Source organism: Peromyscus leucopus, chromosome 7 (assembly GCF_004664715.2).
Source record: "Peromyscus leucopus breed LL Stock chromosome 7, UCI_PerLeu_2.1, whole genome shotgun sequence".
Taxonomy (NCBI): Eukaryota; Metazoa; Chordata; class Mammalia; order Rodentia; family Cricetidae; genus Peromyscus; species Peromyscus leucopus.
In genome coordinates this window covers 97,468,899-97,487,985 of record NC_051069.1, presented here as the reverse complement: position 1 = coordinate 97,487,985, position 19,087 = coordinate 97,468,899, and the positions used below count along the sequence as shown (strand labels likewise).

The following is a 19,087-nucleotide window of genomic DNA, read 5'->3' as shown; positions in this document are numbered from 1 at the left end:
AACCCAGCACCTGCTTCATTCTGAGGGCTACTGGGGTGGGGGAGCCCAACCTTCCTGATCCAGGACTCCTCCAGGGAGCTCTGACAGCCCCAGTCTGGATTTCAACAGCCCTGCAGTGCTGCGCATTGGGCAGCTTCCTGTAGCGTGACTTGCAGGACTCCCTTGGTGGTCCAGTCTGACCCCAGAAGGGCCTTCAAGAATATCTACAGGAAGGTCGTGGGAACCGCAAGGAGCTGGTGATGCATGCCTGGTAACTCCAGCAAGTGAGAGGTGGAGGCAAGGGAATCAGGTCATCCTCAATTGCTTGCAAGTTTGATGTGCCAGCCTGAGCTATATGAGACCCTGTCTTGTTTTGGGGAAAAAAAGAAAAAAAAAAGGAAAAAGGAGGGAGGAGGAAGAAAGAAAGAAAGAGAGAGAGAGAGAAGAGAAGAGAGAGAGAGAAGAAGAAGAAGAGAAGAGAAGGAAGAAGAAGAAGAGAAGAAGAAGAAGAAGAAGAAGGAAAGAAGAAAGAAAGAAAGAAGAAAGAAAGAAGAAAGAAAGAAAGAAAGAAAGAAAGGAAAGAAAGAAAGAAAGAAAGAAGAAAGAAAGAAAGAAAGACAAGAAAAAAAACAAAGAAAGAAGAAAGAAAGAAAGACAAGAAAGCAAGCCCTCGGAAAAACCCTTCCATCGACTTATACGCAAAGTCCACCTTCTCCTGCAACCTTCCTCCACTCCACCGATTCCTATCCTTTATTTCTCTCGCCCCTTACAGCCCCTTACCACATCCACATCGCCACCTCTCACTTTCGCCGACTTACATAGCGAGCTCAACGCTCTCTCCAGCCTCCACACCAGCCCCGTAAGGCTCCCAATACTTCTCTCAACTCCTCTTTCTCATCCGCTCAATCCTTTCTTTCCCTCCCTCCCGCCATCGAGCACGACATGGACTGCCCTATATCCCTGACTCCTACTTCACTCTCAGACACTCACTCTATTCCTCGCTGCTCCCCCGCACGACTATCAGATCGACCAATCGCGCACCCGCCTCTCTTACCACCCCTAAATACTCTATTATCACAACTAAATTACAACTACGTTCATGCTTGCAGCTGCCGATCCTCTCACCTCCACCTTCCACCTTTCACAGTGCATCGCGATGAATCCCTCCGCCCGTAAGCTGCGCGGTCATTGCCTCAGCAGCACATTAACTCATAAAGCGCGACCTCCCCTTTCTGTCACTCCCGCTCCCCTCTCCCAGGAGCGAGAAAATGTCCGCTCTACTTTTCTGGAAGGTGGGAAAGGGGCGCCTTCACCTGGGAACCAAAAAACTACTAATAGCAATGGGATCTGTCCTAACGGTGCACTCCTGGTGTGCCTCCACATTTGTGGGTGGCCTTGGCGATGGGGAGTAGCAGCAGCTCGGAAGCGACAACCTCGGTACAGCGAGGTCCCAGCGATCTCTGAGGGACCGAAGAGCGCCGCTGCGTGCAGGCGCAGCATCCCGAAGCTGGGTCTTCCAGTGACCGCGGAGCGCGCTGACTCCGCCGTCCTGGTCCCGGCGACTGCGCAGCGCGAGCACCCCCGCGGCCCCTCCCCTGGGCGCGCGCGCGACCTGGGCGCCATGGCGGCGGCCGGCAACCGTGCAGCGGCCTGAGGCTGAGACGGCCAGGGAGGCCTCAAATCCGCAGTGGCCGCTGACGCCGGAGCATCGCCCTTCCGTGCCAGCGACCCGACCAGGCGATGCTGAAGAGGCACCGGTGCGGCCACTGTGCAAGCCACGGGGCATCTGTTCCCGCGCCTACTTCTTGGTGCTGATGGTGTTCGTGCACCTGTACCTGGGCAACGTCCTGGCGCTGCTGCTCTTCGTGCACTACAGCAACGGGGATGAGAGCACAGACTCCAGAGCCCAGCGCCACGAGCAGAGTCCCCAGTCAGTGCCAGCCTTGGGCCCCCTGGCCCGGCTGGAGGGCATCAAGGTAAGAACATCTTCTCCCCGCGCTGCCCCGCGCTCCAGATGCTGCCTAGCCAAGCCGGACCGACCGCGGCTCAGCTCTGGACCCCCACGCTGCTCCAGGCATCACTGTGTGCGGGTCACGCGCACGCCTCCTTACTTTCCCACTGTCGCGCCCTGACACGGTACTTTTCTTGAGCAGTGCGGCCTGGCACAGCAGCTGCCCTCTGTGTACTTCTCCTTTAGGTGGGGTATGAGCGGAAAGTCCAGCTGGTCGCAGGCAGGGATCACTTCATCCGGACCCTCAGCCTCAAGCCATTGCTCTTTGGTAAGTCCTCAGGACACTTCTGGAAAGGGCCAGGGGCTGCAGTGTCCACCTTGAGGCTTCTTTTGACCACGTGTTTTCTATTTTGATCATTTTGAACATGGCTGCTTTGTACAAGCGCTTTCGCATCCAGAGGATTACTAAAGTAGAGCTCCCTTCTCCATAACAGGACAGAGGTGCCCCTTCCACACTCCCCTCCCAGCACCATGCTCCCCTCAGTAGATTCTTCCCTCATGGCTGGGCAGCATGACCCTGGGACAAGTGTCCAAACAGTTTATTGACATTATCTTTGGATGGTCAGTGCTACTAATCTGTCACATTCCAGAATCGGGGCAGGGTGGGAGACTGATAACCAGGTGCCAGCTGACCTGGGGGCCTCTGGGGGAGGGGGCAGTCATTCCTAAGCTGATCCTGTGGTCTGTTGAGAATCAGGCTGTCTAAGTTCGAGTAGACTGATACCCTCAATCCATCCCCTTCCCCCCAAGTCAGAAGCCCAGCTTCTTGCTTCTGGTATTTGAGAGTCTTAGGATTCTTGTCTTTCACCCTTCATGAGCAGAGCCTTTCAGGGTGACCCTGTTTAGCTATATCACACACAGCTCCTGCTTTCTGAGCTCTTATTAAATGATAGACTTTGAATGTTATTTCATTTAATTCTAATACAAAACTATGGCGCTGTGAAGACCCCAAAGTCCTCCAAAGACGACCACTATAAACAAGACGAGGGCACTATGCTCATGGACCTTACCAAGGCTACATTTGTGCAGCCCTAGCTGGGCAGTGGTGGCACATACCTTTAATGCCAGCACCCAGGAGGGAGAGGCAGGTAATCTCTGAGTTCGAGGCCAGCCTGGTCTACGGAGTGAGTTCCAGGACAGCCAGAGCTACAGAGAAACCCTGTCTCAAAAATACAAAAACAATCACAAAATGTCTCTGGGCTGGGGAGAGGGTGGCTCAGCAGATAAAGGTGCTTGCCACCAAACCTGACAATCCAAATTCCAACCCTGGGACCCACAGGGTGAGAAGGAGGAGCCCACTCCCATCCTCTGACCTCCCCTCACGCACGCGCACACGCACACAAATGTAATCTTATCTTCAAAGAAGAAGAGGCCTGGGCAAAGCCGAGTGCATGCCAGTGTCATAGGGCTGAGAGGGCTCTGCCTGATGTTATGGATAGGAGCTATAAATAACAATGTCATGTGTGTGCCGTTGTGAGAAGGGCTGTACAGGGCTGTGAACTGTTATTATCAGTATTACTGTTGGATAACACTGAAACCTGTGTAAGGTCCCAATGCAGGTATTAGAAACAGCTTTTTCAGGGCGGCGGTAGCACACGCCTTTAGTCTCAGCACTCAGGAGGCAGAGGCAGGTGGAACTCTGTGAGTTTGAGACCAGCCTGGTCTACAGAGCTAGTCCAGGACAGACTCCAAAGCTATAGAGAAACCCTATCTCGAAAAACAAAACAAAACAAAAAAAAAAACAGAAAGAAAAAAGAAAGAAAGAAAGAGAGAAAGAAAGAGAGAAAGAAAGAAAAGAAAAGAAAAGAAACAGCTTTTTCTGAAACTGACATTTGAATGTGGGGGTGGGGGGATAAACAAACCGGATGTGAGGTGGTAACTGTAGCAGAGGCAGAATTTTACCCAGGGCTGAAACTCTTAGCAGAGAAACAAGTGGGCCTCCCCGGAGAAATGGTTGAGCAGGGACATGCAGGACAGATAAGAGCCAGCCTGTCAGCTCTCATGGAAGGGAGCTCAGGCCTGTGAACAGACCCTTTGTGTTGGGTCTCCTGTCAGCCACCCAGCCTGCGTGTATCTATTCAAGTTTATGTTAGCGTAAGTGAGAACCATAGGCTAGAGTCCTCTTAATTTGCAGCTTGTCCTATAAAGAAGAATAATTACAGACCCAGATTTGAAGTCCCTAAGAGCAAACTACAAGCAACAGAAGAAATGTGAGGGCAGTAAACTGCTCTGGTGAGGCCATCAAAGGGTCCCAGTTTCTGTGGAAACTTTCAAAGGATACAGTTAAAAGACTTGGCAACGTGCTATCCTATGTAACTCCTGAACTTGGAAGAGGCAGGAGGACCCTGAGTCCATGCCTTGGCTACATACCAGGAGTAGATATCAACAAGCAAACAATACCAGGACAAAAAAGGAGACACTGGAAGCTGGGTGGGTTCCTTTAACCCCAGCACTAGGGAGACAGGCAGCTGGACCTTTGCGTTTGAGGCCAGCCTGTTCTACAGAGAGTTCCAGAACAGCCAGGACTACAAGAGAAACCCTGTCTCGAAAAACATAAAAATATTATTTATTTAAGAAATCAAGCTCTAAGAAAGCATGGGGGTGGAGGTAGGGATGTGGCCCAGTTGGTAGCACACTTGCCTGTCTGTCTTACAGGAAGCCCTGGGTTCAATTCCAGCACCAAACACAACCAGGGGTGGTGATGCAGGCCTGCCGTCCCAGCACTCCGGAGGCAGAGGAAAGAGGGTCAGGAAGTCAAGGCCATCCTTAGCAAGCTTGAGGCCAGCCTGAGCTACATAAGGCTGTGGTGAGGGGTTGGGAGAAGGAGGCTCAGGCAGATGTAACACAAACTTCCTGTTTGGGTCCTCATTTCCCCCAGACACTTAGTCACTTGCTGGTTGGTTGGTGGCAGATAGCTCATGTTTTACTGCGAAAGCCCTGATGAGTGGAGAGGGGTAAGGAGAAAGAGTTCAGGGATTGTGCAAGAAGTCCACTTACAGCTGGGAGTGCTAATCCTAGCTCTTGGGAGGTGGATGCAAGAAGATCAGTAGTTCAAAGCCAGCCTTGGTGTCTTAGTTACTTTTCTTTTACTGTGAAGAGACACTATGACCAAGGCAACATATAGCAAGAAGAACTTATTGGGACTTAGAGTTTCAGATGGTGAGTCCATGACCATCGCGGTGGGGATTGTGGTAGCAGGCAGGCAGGCATGGCGATAGAGCAGTAACTGGAGATTACAGCGGACCCACAAGCTTAAGGCAGAGAGCTAACTGGGAATTGGCCTGGGCTTTGGAAGCCTCAAAGCCCACCCCCAGTGACGCACCTCCAACGAGGCCATAGCTCCTATTCCTTTCCAAACGGTTCTATGAATTGGGGACCAAGTATTCAGTCATGAACCTATGGGAGTCATTGTAATTCAAAGCATCACACTAGGCTACGTAAGACCCTGTTTCAGTGCCAGGCCATGGTGGCACACGCCTTTAACCCCACACTGGGAGGCAGAAGCAGGTGGATCTCTGAGTTCAATGCCAGCCTAGACTACACAGAGAAACCCTGTCTCAAAAAAAAAAAAAAAAAAAAAAAAAAAAAAAAAAAAAAAGACCCTGTTTCAAAAGAAAAAGAAATCTGGTTTTGAAAAAGGGAAAGTCACAGGGGAGAGTGGTCCAAAGCAGGTCCAGAATGCTCTGGTGTTGAGTGATCCAAAGAATACCTCACCCAGGAAGGGGCAGTGTGTGCCTGTCTTCTGCACTCCCCTGACCACTGTCATCCTTTAGGTGGCAGAGCTGAGGGGAAGGGGCCTGCTGTCAGCTCTCCCTCTCTACTCCTGCTGCCCTTAGCCAGCCTGTGAAGTACCAGATGCCCAACGGATGTGAACTGGGAGGAGGAGCCTCCATCTCCTTGGGAGGAAAACTCAGTAGAGAGAAGAGTCCACACAACCTCCAGTCTCTCTTCTCATCCTGCTTTGATTTTACTTGTTTGTATCTACTCCTGATATGTAGCCCAGGCATGAGCTTAGAACTTGCTATGTAACCCAGATTGACCCCAAACTCAGGATCCCTCCTGCCTCTTCCTCCCAAGTTCAGGAGTAACAGGCCTGTATGTTCATGTCCTGTCTCTCTCTTTAGGGAGCACCTCCTTTTCCTGTCTTTGTTTCTAGAGACACTTGGCAAGTGAGACCGAGATGACAAGAGGCCCAATCTAAGCATTTGACAGATTTCTCTATTACTGGAGTCAGTGTTCCCAAAACATCTGGAACACTGGAGGTCAGCTGCCCTGGGAGTTGAGAAGTCAACCAGACCTTTGATGTTGCTTTGAGACAGGGGAGTCCTGGCTTTCCTGGAGCTTGCTCTGTAGATCAGGCTGGCTTTGAACTCACAGAGATCCACCTGCCTCTACCTCCAGAGTTCTGGGGTTGAAGGTGTGTGCCACCATGTCCTGCTGAGAATGAACTGCTCTGAGTCATTGTCACCTCCTAGGGGATCTTGCTTTCCTACAATGACTCTGCTCTGTCTACCTGCCCCTCCCTCTCTGCTTTTTGAGACAGGGTCTTACTGTGTAGCCCTAGCTGGCCTGCGACTGGTGACCCTCCTGTCTGCATGTCAAGTGCTGGGGAATCACAGATGTGTACAGCATGTTTGACTTTTTGGGGGGAGGAGGGTAGAATTTTTTTTTCATATAGACTCTCACACTGTAGCTCAGGCTGCTCCAGAACTCACTATGAACTCATGATAGTTCTCTTGCTTTTCCCTTCCAAAGGCTGGGCTTTCAGGTATGACCTACCACATCTGGCATGTATATGTGTGTGTATGTGCACATGCACATGTGTATACAGAGGTCAACACTACATGTCAGTTTTTATTTGCTATTATTGTATGTGTGCATGAATGTGAATGCAGGCACACATGCCAGAACACGCATGTGGAGGTCAGAAGGCAACTTTCAAGAGTCGGTTCTCTCCTTCCGCAGTCCCGGGTTCCAGGGACTGAACTTAGATCCCCGGGCGTTTGCGGCAAATGCTCCCACTACCCACTAGGCCATCTCACCAAGCCTGTAACTCGCTCACGGAACCACACTGGCTGGCCAGTGGGCACCCAGGGTCGTCCTTGCCTACCCTTTAACTTGGGAGCTGGAGATCTGAACTCAGGTCCTCTGTGCTGTGCATGGTTTGCACGCCTTTAACTCCAGCCCTTTGGAGGCAGAGGCAGGTGGATCTCTGTGAGTTCCAGGCCAGCCTGAGCTGTTCCAGACAGGGTCTTACTGCCTCCAAGCAAGCAAATAAATAACCAAACAAATGTAACTCAGTTCCTCAAGCTTACATGGCAAGGGTTTCACCAACTGAGCCATCTCCCCAGCTCCAGTTATCTTGCTTGGAGACAGCATCTCACTCTGTAACCCACTCTACCCTCAGATTCATAATCTTTGGAGCTGGCGAGATGGTATAGATGGTTGAGACCACTTGCCACTCTTCCAGAGGACCTGGGTTCGATGCAGCTCACAGCCTCCCTAGTCCAGTGCCAGGGACCTGACACCTTCTTCAGCCTCTGCAGAAACCATTCATGCACATAAAATAATAACATTCTTTTCAAAATCGACAATTTCCTGTCTCACCTCTTGAGTGCTTGCCCCCTACTTTGCAGAATTTCTAGCCCCTATTCTCGGCCCTGGTGATGTTGCTACCCATGGAGAGCCAGCTGCAGAGATTGGTGGCTTCAGCAGAAACTTTAGTTACCAACAGGTGGCCCCCTGCACCTTCCGGCTAACACTTCCTGTATAAGGTCCTGAAAGGAGCTTGCACACTCACGTGGTATCTAAGTGAAGCAGTGTCACATTGTTAGCAACACCTCTGGTGAGGGCCAAGAACCCACATTCAACAATTCTAGTCATGAGTCCAAATCACAGTGTCCTCTGCCAGAGCTTATACGTTGTACCAGTCTGCCCCTTACTGTGGCACCGATCATGGAACTAAGCGACAAGCTAGGTTGGTCTCTAGTGTCCCCCCACTCCTGACCCCTCCACTTCGCTAATTAAGATCTTCCTGTCTGATGCTCTGCCCTTGGAATCAGGCTTCTAGGGACGCCATTCTCCTAACAGAATTTTTGTTTCCTGAGGATCTCATGAAGCCCAGGAACTCCCTACGCAGCCCAGGATGACTTATTGTTTGCTTCTGTTGATGTTCTAGCATGATTGTAAAGAAATTCATTTATTCTTATCCTAATTAGCATAGACTCTGGGTATCCCTCTTACATGTGTCATGGCTCACATACATGTGCACTAGGTGTAAAGGGGGGACTGGAGAGGTGACTCACAAAAATCACAGAACCCACAGAAAAGCTGGGCACAGTAGGACACATCTGTAATTCCAGTATTCCTATTCAAGGTGAGGGGTGGAAACAGGAGAATTCTGGAAGCCTGCAGGACCCCCAGTCTATTGTGTATGCAATCGTGAACAACTGAAAAAGAGGCCTCTCTCCGACAAGACAGAGGCAAGGACAAAGCCTGACTCTGTCCTCTGACCTCCATATTCGTACACATCCACCCTTAAACAAACACACACACACACACACACACACACACACACACACACACGACTTGTTAAGTGTGCCACACACTCAGAACTCTCCAAAGTCACTGATACACACCATGTCCAGGACCCCTTGGATGAGGCCGCAGTCCCAGACCCTGCAGCTGCCATGCTGCAGGACGGGAGGACTCGGGGGAAGGGCACGTGTGAGGACGCAGGTCCTGCTGCCCAACTCCCACCTTTGTGCCCTTTTTTTTTTTTTGCACCAGCGGCCTGCTGGAGGGGTCTCCTCCCCAACCCGAGTCTAGTTTTCCTGATCCCCTCAGGACTGATTTGAAAGGTGTAGTTTGACCACGGCATTGAGTCTAGTGGAGACGGGTGCGAGAACGCACACAGGGTACTCTGGGCGGGAGCCCTTGACCACTTCCGTGACACAGGTTGCAGCCCGCCGTGAAGTCTCTATGGGAGATAATTGGTGGAGAAAAGCCACCGCAGGCTATGAGGGCGTACAGCTGGCTTTGCCAGACCTGTCACCGGCTGCAGCGTGGTAATGGCCCTGTGGTGTGGGAGAAAGAAGCCGGGTAATCAAGTGGGGCCTCTCGTCCTCCTAGCACTGCCTTGTAGCAAGCAATACTCTGTGGTTGCTGGGCAACAACACTCTGGTCACCTAGCAACTGCTCAGCAGCCTAGCACTCTGCTTGGGCCACATCTCCTACTTCAGCCCTGCCCCCCTCATCTCCTGCCTCCTCCCCCTCACCTCGGCTTCTTTCCAACCTTCCAGTGCACCTCCCCCGCCAGCTTCTCAGTCAGCCCCCGTCCAGAGAGGGCTGAGGGAGGAGGGCCCTGCACCCGGCGCTTCACCTCCAACCCAAACGGAGCACGCAGCACTTCTGCCCCTTCTCCCCACCCTTCCGGAAAGCCTTTTGGACGCTGCAGCCTCTGGCCGGGGCAGGAGCTGGCACAGCATCCGGTGGCCTTGCCTTTGAGTTCTGAAAGAATCCATTCTCGCTGCTACTGACAATCCAGAGGCTCCGGCTCCGGGAGGGGCTTTCTCTGCCCAGAGGGAGCTGAGGAAATGCTGTTCAGAGGCAAAGTTAGGCTGGGATAGAACAATCAGCTTTGTGACCTTCTGGCTTCATCTCTTGCCGGCATCCCTTGGGTAGGCAGAGCTTCCAAGTTTCCACTGGAAAGGAGTCCTGGGTCTCCATTTTGACCATGGCCTGCCTCTTGTTCTCTCTTGACATTCAAGATACTTTGATAGTTTGTGGTTACCGACCAAGAACACAAGCCTGAGGCTGGAGAGGTGGCTTGGCGGTTAAGAGCCTGGCTGCTCTTCTAGAGGACCTGGGTTCAATTCCCATCACCCACATGACGGCTCACATCTGTCTGTAACTCCAGTTCCAGGGGATCTGACACCCTCACACATACATACACACAGGCAAAACACAAATGAAAATAAAATAAAAAACCCCACAAATCCCACAGGTTCAGCATCAGTGACCTCTGACCTATGCCATCTCTCCCAGGGTACTTACTTCCCTCTGCTAGGAACACTAACAAAAACCAGCCTTCATTTCCTCCCTTCCCCACATCAGCATCAGCACCTAACACTGATCGGTGACCAAAGGATTAATGAAGAGCCAGCCTTCCAGAGCGGCCCTGACCAAGGGCACCACATTTACCCACTCTCTGCACCTGGCACACTCTGCCCTTCTTGTCAAGACACAAGGGGGCAAAGAGGGAGCAGAGGAAGACTCACAGGGCCTTGGGTGACATCCCTTAGGCAAGCCGGGGCGACTGGGAATCTGCTACTGAATGGCCTTGGCTACTGGGTCACGGGGCCAGCAGGCAGGTCAGATGCATCTCTGGGTGCCCTGTGTGCGTGGAGCAGTCCATGGCTCGGGGGACGGTCAGGCACTGTGTGTCAACAGACACCGGCGCCCCTCTCTCATCAGTCCCCTTTGTCCTGGTCTTAATGAGCTGAGGTTAAGAGCTTTCTGTTGTTGTTTTGATTTTTTGAGACAGGGTTTCTCTGTGTAGCTCTGGCTGTCCTGGAACTCGCTTTGTAGACCAGGCTGGCCTCAAACTCAGAGATTCCTTGCCTCTACCTCCCGAGTGATGAGGTTAAAGGCATACGCCACCACTGCCTGGCTGAGGTTAAGGGCATTTAAGGGCTGTGCCCACCCAGAAAGTTCTGAGGGTATTTGCAAAGCTCCCAGATGCCTGCACCTACCTAATTAGGACCCAAGATACTGACTTAGTTAGCTGTTTGCTTGTTCTGTTTTGTTTTGTCTGAGACAGGGTCTCATGTAGCTCAGGCTGGCCTTGAACTTGCCTATGTGGCAGAAGGTGACCTTGAACTTCAGATCCTCCTCCTCCTCCCCCCAAGGAGTGTAGGTGTGTACCTCTGCACCCTGTTTTATGTGGTGCTGGGGATCCAATCCGTATTTCATTAACAAGGGGGGGAGGGGTGGGCTAGAACTAGTTTCACTGGGCTTGGCTTGCATATTCCTTGTACCTAAGAAATCTGGGCCTGTGCTTTCTACTTCAGGCTCCATTTTCCTTTTTATTTAAGTTCTCTGTCTTTAGCAACCAAGAGGTGATAACTGATAAACAGTGGGATAGTGCCCTATCCCACTGCTCAGCAGTACTGTCTCCCAGTGTCTGCTCACGTCCCTTCTGGGGTCCTGCAGGTTAGAAGGGGGTCTTTGTCCTTTTCTGTCTTCAATGTTACAACATCTGGGATCCCAACACCTACCCTTGAAAGCTGACTCTGATTGCCAATCTGGTTCTGGGTATAATATCTGGGGGGCCCTCGGCAAAGTGCTTTGTTCTTCACGTATTGGAGAGGCCTGGCTTCTGATATGAGTGGAGAGATTCAAGAGCCGTAAGCAATGCTTAGAGCACTGTGGGCAGAGTGTGATCAGCTGTGGTCATTAGTAAAAATGGCTCCCATCCTTGCTGTAGGGCCAGTTTCCTTCTTGGCTATGACTGCTTTGTCATGCTATGATTGGGAGAAATGGCTAGCTGCTCTGCAGGAGGCGGTACAGCTCTTTCCCCTGCTGGCTTCCTGTCTCTCAAGGAATTCTTTCCTTTAAAAAAAAAAGTCATGGCGGCCGCAGGACCGCTTCTGCCCTGGAAGCACCTGTGCTGTGAGATGTGGGCTGTCCACATTTGAGGCTCAGGGTGTAGCTCTTCCAGATCACCTGCCAGCTGTGGCTGGTATGTGGACATGTAACCACAGAGCGAAGTCTCGGCCAACAGTCTTTCCTCGAGGCATAGCGGACTGGAGCATTGGAAGTGAGTCCCACTCACTTCCCAGTACTGGGTAACTCAGCCTCTGGCATACAGACGGCAACTACTTATGCAGGAGAACAAGGGGGAGGCCCTTGGATCTGCCTAAAGCAGTGGTTCTCAACCTGTAGGTCATGGCCCTTAACAACCACTAGAAACATCAGATATTTGTATTACTATTCATAACAGTAGCCAAGTTACAGTTATAAAGAAGAAAGGAAAATAACTTTAGGTTGGGGGATCACCACAACATGAGGAACTGTATTAAAGGGCCACAGCGTTAGGAAGAGAACCACTGCCCTAGAGTACTGGATTTCAGCAATGCTGAAAGGAAAACTGAAAATAAGAACCACCCGCTATCTCTCTGACCTTTAAAATATAAATACAGCCAGGTGTGGTGGCACATACCTTTAGTCCCAGCACTCAGGAGACAGAGGCAGGCAGATCTCTTTGAGTTTGAGGCCAGCCTGGTCTACATACCAAGCCAGCTAGGGCTATGTAGTGTGACCATGTCTCAAAAAACCAACTTCCCCTTGTACACATACACCCAGGAAGAAGCCAGGTTAAGTATGGTGATACACACCTGTAATCCTAGCACTTAGGAGGTCAAGGCAGAGGGATCAGGAGTTCAAGGACATCCTTGGCTCCATAGCAAGTTCGAGGTCATCCTGGACCCAGACCCTGTCTGAAACACTAGCAACCACAACAAACAAGCTGCCTGGGCTCAAGTGCAGACGACAGGGCCGTGGCTAAGTATGCTGAGAACAACGGAACTTTGGGAAACATGGGCTCTGCTATGACGCCACTCCAGACAATACTGACAACACTGAAGTCAGCCGGCACCCAAGAATATTTGCTCCTTCTGTGGCACAACCAAGATAAAGAAATGGATGTGGGCGTCGGGCACTGTGGTTGCTGCATGGAAACAGTGGCTGCAGGGCCTTGACCTACAAACACCGCCACTCTTTTGTGGTCACGTCAGTCACCAGAAGACCAAAGGACTTGAGAGATCAGTAGACATGCTACCATTTGAGACAGCTCTAGCCTGCAGTAAATTTATGTTTAAAAAAAAAACCAAAAAAGAGGTCAACCCTCTGCCATTCAGTTCACCCTGTGGCTTTTGGTTTCATGCTGAGGTAGATCAGTTGTCTCTCTTAGCCCCAGCTCACTCTCATGAGCCCCCCCACCTTGGAAAAATGTGTGTTGTTACCAGTGAGACAGGACAAGAGACCCCCTCATCCCAAACTCTAGTAAAAACCTTGCAGGGCAACTCAGCCTTAAGACATAGTCTTGCTAGGTGCACATACCCTTAATCCCAGCACTCGGGAGGCAGAGGCAGGCAGATCTCTGAGTTTGAGGCCAGCCTGGTCTACAGAGAGAGTTTCAGGTCTGCTAGGGCTACACATTAAGAACCTAACCTGTTCTTAAAAAAAAAAAAAAAAAAAAAAAAGTCCAGGGTAGATGTAAATGGAGATGTAAAGTCCTCCAGCTCTGATGGCTACCAAGGGACAGAAAATACCCAAGAATCTTGGGAGGGGGAGTACTTGGTGCCTAGTACTTCAACGCAGTCATGGGCATCACGTACCCCCTCTTCTGGCAGAAATCCCGGGCTTCCTGAGTGATGAGGAGTGTCGGCTCATCATCCACCTGGCACAGATGAAGGGCTTACAGCGAAGTCAGATCCTGCCCACTGAAGAGTACGAGGAGGCAATGAGCACCATACAGCTCAGCCAGACGGACCTCTTCCAGCTGTTGGATCAGAACCATGATGGTCGCCTGCAGCTCCGAGAGGTTAGGAACCCGGGTCTGATGTGTACAGGAGAGAATACCATGCTGCTGTGTAGGTTAACGCTGGCCTCTGCAGTCAAATGTTACCCCAGGCTTGCTTGGGCATGCCCAGGCCCAGGGTCTATCCTCCTTTCTCCTCTGAGAGTCCCTTACTGCCCTAGAGACGCAGGATGGCAAGAACATCCCTTTGTGGGGAGGCATTTATCACTAGTTATTTTTTAGCTGTGTCTCTTCTGTGGGCTGGTTTTCTCGCTACTGTGTCTGAAGATGATGGTGGGATAGAAGTTCTGAGGTGCCCACCAGCTTGCATCTCTCTCGCCCATACCCTTCACACAGGGACTTCGGAGAGAAGAGCTTGGCAGGGTGTGGGCCACTTCTCACACTGAACCTGCTTTGCCTGAGGGTCGTGGTAGTTAGGTCCCAGCCCGATGTCCTGCTTCCTGTCCTGTCTTCATAACCTCATAACCTTTGCCTCCCCCTGCCCTCGCCTGGGGTACCCGAGGGTGGCATAGGTCTGCTGTCATTCTGCCCCCAACCACTCAACAGCAGGCCCAGGAATTAGCCCTCCGGCATGTGTGCCTCCTCTCTGGCTTCCTTCAGAGATGTGGTAGGATTTCCACTCACCCTCACCTCTGCACAGACCTTGCATTATCCTGTGTCCTCACCCACGCCCCATCATTGAAGCTGTTAGCTCTATAACAAGACTCGTAGAGCCTCGTCTGTTTTGGTGATGTGGGACTAGTCAGGGAAACCCTACCATTGGAAGAAGGGAAACTGAAGGGCCTTCCTGTGCTTTAGGTCCTAGCCCAGACTCGCCTAGGAAATGGACGCTGGATGACTCCAGAGAACATTCAGGAGATGTACTCTGCGATCAAGGCAGACCCTGATGGTGATGGTGAGCTCACACCCTCCACGGTTCTGTGCTTGTGAGCTGTGTCCTCCTCCCAGGAGCAGCCCCTGAAGGCTTGGGCCCTTCTCTTGCCTGCAGGCAGCTTCCCCACCCTGCTTTTAAAGTGGACAGAGGGAGGGAGGGGAGGGTCCAGCTTTGCTGTAACCCCTGGGAAGCAGGTGGACAGCCAGACCCCCTCACTCCCCTGGCGGCAGTCTACATGACAGTCTCCTGGAGATCCTTTTGGTTATATCAGCAGCGTCTAGCAAACCCTGAGACTTTAGCCAGATCGTGTGGCTGGAGGGCTGCTATACTCTTAAATATGATGTCAGGCTCTCCACCTTCACCTTTAGTGGAATCTGGGACAAAGGATGGACAACCCTTGGGTTGTCAGAATAACAGCAAAGGCACCAGCTCTTCCAGAGCCCTGGATGAGGTACCCCTGTTTAGTGGACTGGGCAGGAACAGAGGAGTCTGTTCTCATCTGGGGGGTGGGTCAGGATTTCTTTGCTAGGGTGACTGGCATTGTAGCAGGAAGGACTGGCCCACAGGGTTCCACCCAGGGTGGGACTTGAGGACTTGAGGGAACCTCTGGGGACTAGCCCTGCTTTCATACTACAGTGTGGAAGGCCCTGGAGGATACTCAGCCCAGGCTAGTCTCTCTCCTCACCCTCTATAGGTTGGAGCATCCTCACACTCTGCTGGGCAGGCTGCAGAGCCTGGGGCCAGCCTGGCCATATGGCTCAAGTGTATTATGGAGACCCTATGCGGTTCTCTAGAAGGGGTTGGGCTTCTTCCTTTTCGGGACCAAATCAAGGCTTAAACAGAAAACAAACTTCTCTGGGTCTTCCCTCAGGGCCCGATGTGACAGAAACCAGGTTCATCTGACCCGAGTCCAGGTGGGGACAAGTGCACATGGCCCCCCAGTGCCTGAGGCCAGGGGCTGCTGCTACCTTTGGGGTAGGTAGGGAGGTGCCGCCTGCCGCTGTGCCTGCTCCACAGGGCCGGGCAGGCACTAACGAGCTAACCCTGCGCAGGGGTGCTCAGTCTGCAGGAGTTTTCCAGCATGGACCTTCGGGACTTCCACAAGTACATGAGGAGCCACAAGGCGGAATCCAGCGAGCTGGTGAGGAACAGTCACCACACATGGCTCCACCAGGGTGAGGGTGCTCACCCTGTCATGCGTGCCGTCCGCCAGAGGTGAGCACCGAGGGTCAGTCTTCCTGGGGCAGGGTCTCCACAAGTCCAAAGGAATGGAACTGATGAAGTAAATTAGGATTAAATTCCAACTGTTAGAGCAGGAGTCTGACCCACTGAAAAACAGCCGTCTAACGAAGGTACGTTAGCCCTCCTTTGTGGGCAAACAACTGGCATTAGAAATACATCAGATATTCATTTTCGCCAGGCGGTGGTGGCGCAGGCCTTTAATCCCAGCATTCGGGAGGCAGAGCCAGGCGGATCTCTGTGAGTTCAGGCCAGCCTGGTCTACAGAGGGAGATCCAGGACAGACACCAAAGCTACACAGAGAAACCCTGTCTCGAAAAACCAAAAACAATAATAATAAAATAAATAAATAAATAAATAAATAAAATTACTTTCTGCGAATAGGAAAATGAGTTATTTCTGTTCAGAGAAGCCCCCTCCTTGAACAGTGAGGCTTCATAAGCCGGCTGGTGCCTCACACATGTGGTGCTGCAGTCGGAAGCCAAGGCCTGGCCTTGAAAGTGAAACTGTCTCCAAAATCCCAGAAAGATGAGACTAAGCGCTTGCCAAGAACACAGAAAGTAAAGTTTGGTCCCAGAACTGCATAAAACCAGACATTGCTGTGAATATCTACAATTCCAGAATTTGGGAGGGGGAGGCAGAAGCATCAGGAGTTTAAGACTGTTCTAGGCTACAGAGTTCCAGGCCAACACTGGGCTGCATCAGACCCCATCTAAAAAATAACAAAGAAAACAAAAACATAAAAACAGAGGTTTTGAATGAACAACCTTATTCTAGAGAGAAGAGTTGAGCGTCTGACTTAACAGCCATCTTATTTTCCCTATTAATTGAATATCTCTATGTCTGGAAGCCTGGGATGTTAAGAGCTAATTGCCACCACCACAGACCCTTTGTTCTCTGTCTCTGTCTCTCTGTCTCTCTCTGTGTGTGTGTGTGTGTGTGTGTGTGTCTCATGTATCCCAGACTCACCTCAAACCATCTATCTAGTCAAGGATAACCTTGAACTTCTGATCTTCCTGCTTATACCTCTCGAATGCTGGGGTTACAGGCACACACCACATCCAGTTTGTTTGGTGCTGGGACTGAACCCAAGGCCCTGCACATATTAGGCAATTAAACTACATTCCGAGCTCAGCCTTCTTGTTCTTGTCTAGACTGGCTTATGGGACTTCCAGGGGAGGTGAACAGGGGTAGTTTGCGGCTAGCCCAGGATGCACCTTGGTCAGCTCCTTAAGCTGACCATCTTACTGAATGCCTGCCAGGGTGCTGCGCCTCACTCGCCTCTCCCCGGAGATTGTGGAGCTCAGTGAACCACTGCAGGTCGTACGATACGGTGAGGGAGGTCCACTACCATGCTCACGTGGACAGCGGACCTGTGTACCCAGAGACCATCTGCTCCCATACCAAGCTGGTAGCCAATGAGTCTGTACCCTTCGAGACCTCCTGTCGGCAAGTACCTCCCCCCTGGGGGTTGGTTCCAATTCCCAGACTGGGACCTTGAGGACACAGGAATAGCTTGGTATGGGGCCAAGAATATACTGGGCCATCCTGGTCAGTCATGCCCTTTCTCCTTCACTGTTTATGGAGTAGCAGGAAAGTGGGGACCACTGGCCATTGTGTCTACTCAAATGGGGACAGACACTGAAACTTGACCCCATAAACATTGCTCTTGACTGCATTGTTGGGGATCGCAGCCTCACATCTCCAGGTTACCCCTCTGCCTGCACAAAGTTAGGGTTCCATGTGGCCATTCTGGCTCAGTCCTTCTGGTTGCAAGGAGACTGCACGTTGTCCCTGCTTCTACAAGCTTACCTTCCCCAGCCAGGTCTTTGGTCAAGGTCACACAACGTACCTAAGTACACCTATGATCTTGGCCACACAAGAAGAATGGGTCTGTGAGGTAAAGGGCTAGAGATGTCTTGGCCACCCTAGCCTGCCCCTGTAGCCCCTGGCAACCTGGACAATTTATCCCGCCCACAAGTGGGAATATCCACAGTGGGGGACCCGCTTAGCAGCGCCCCTCTGCCTTACAGCTACATGACAGTGCTGTTTTATTTGAACAATGTCACCGGTGGGGGCGAGACCGTCTTTCCTGTGGCAGACAACAGGACCTATGATGAAATGGTAAGGGCCGATGGGCTGTTCCTTTCGTGGGTTGGTAGGCCCTTGGCAAATGGATACACACCCTTCCAGACCTGGGATGCGGGCACTGTTCTGTCCCCTCTAGCCAGCTCTCGCTGCCCGGTCATAGGATGGCAGGCAGTCCAAAAACGTCATCCCCTTGCTGCCCACAGAGTCTAATTCAGGATGATGTTGATCTCCGCGACACTCGAAGGCACTGTGACAAGGGGAACCTTCGTGTCAAGCCCCAGCAAGGAACTGCAGTCTTTTGGTACAACTACCTGCCTGATGGGCAAGGTGAGGGCTTGTGGCCAGGTCCTGGGCTTCTCTGAGGGAGCTTCTGTCTGCCTCCCGCCACCCTGGAGGCTGTTTCTGTCTGCCCCTCAAATAGGCTTCTGCCCTAACCAGTGGTTTTGACAGGTCCCAGCAGCAGCAGCAGTCAGCCCAGCCCGTCCTCCGCATGCATCAGCCTTTCTGATTTCTGGGGCTGGGGAAAGTTCTCTCAACAACCCAGGCTGGGAAGAGCTACGGACAGGCTCGCAACAGGGACCCTGGTTTCAGAGGACCAGTGTGTTGGCCACGCCTTAGTGGCTGCGATGCCTAGTTCTTCCAGGGGGATTAGGTGTTTGCACAGCTCAGGCTGGCCCGACCTAGGGTTCCCCCCATCTTGCTCCTTTGTTCACGCCATCGCCATCTTCTTCCCCTAGGCTGGGTGGGTGAAGTGGACGACTACTCATTGCACGGCGGCTGCCTGGTCACCCGCGGCACCAAATGGATCGCCAACAACTGGATCAATGTGGACCCGAGCCGGGCACGGCAAGCTTTGTTCCAGCAGGAGATGGCTCGCCTGGCGCGGGAGGGTGGTGCCGACTCGCAGCCCGAGTGGGCCTTGGACAGGGCCTACAGTGATGCCCGCGTGGAGCTCTGACGCCAGGCGAGGCCCCCCAGACGCCAGTCACCCGCTGCCCGACGTCCAAGACCCTGCAGGTCCTCCGTTCTCCTGCAGACTCAAGTTCTGGCCGCCCTCCTGCCCTACCCCTCCCTGTCTGCAGCCGCGATGATGGGCGCAGTCCCCGCATTCACGTTATTTATTGGTGTACGGCCTCCATGCTGCTCCATCAAATAAAAGCGCAGGGCTCCGAGCCGGGGGCAGCCAGCTGAGCGCCCGCCTGGGGGAGGGGAGGCGAGGCCGCCGCTCTCCCGGCCAGCCTCGCGGGGGGGCGGGGCGGCTCCCTGGCTGGGCCAATCGCGAGCGAGCTGG

At 52.3% G+C, this 19,087-nt stretch overlaps 1 protein-coding gene across 1 annotated transcript; it reads left to right on the top strand.

Moving 5' to 3' along the window:
- The first annotated feature begins 1,135 nt into the window (after window positions 1-1,135).
- P4htm (prolyl 4-hydroxylase, transmembrane) lies at window positions 1,136-18,969 on the top strand. Its single transcript, XM_028886857.1, is given in 11 exon segments — window positions 1,136-1,271; window positions 1,501-1,955; window positions 2,177-2,258; window positions 13,405-13,595; window positions 14,391-14,487; window positions 15,519-15,681; window positions 16,968-17,049; window positions 17,051-17,154; window positions 17,739-17,829; window positions 18,000-18,123; window positions 18,534-18,969. Coding segments are annotated over 11 exon segments (1,746 nt in total). The 3' UTR covers window positions 18,755-18,969.
- Window positions 18,970-19,087: the final 118 nt, after the last annotated feature.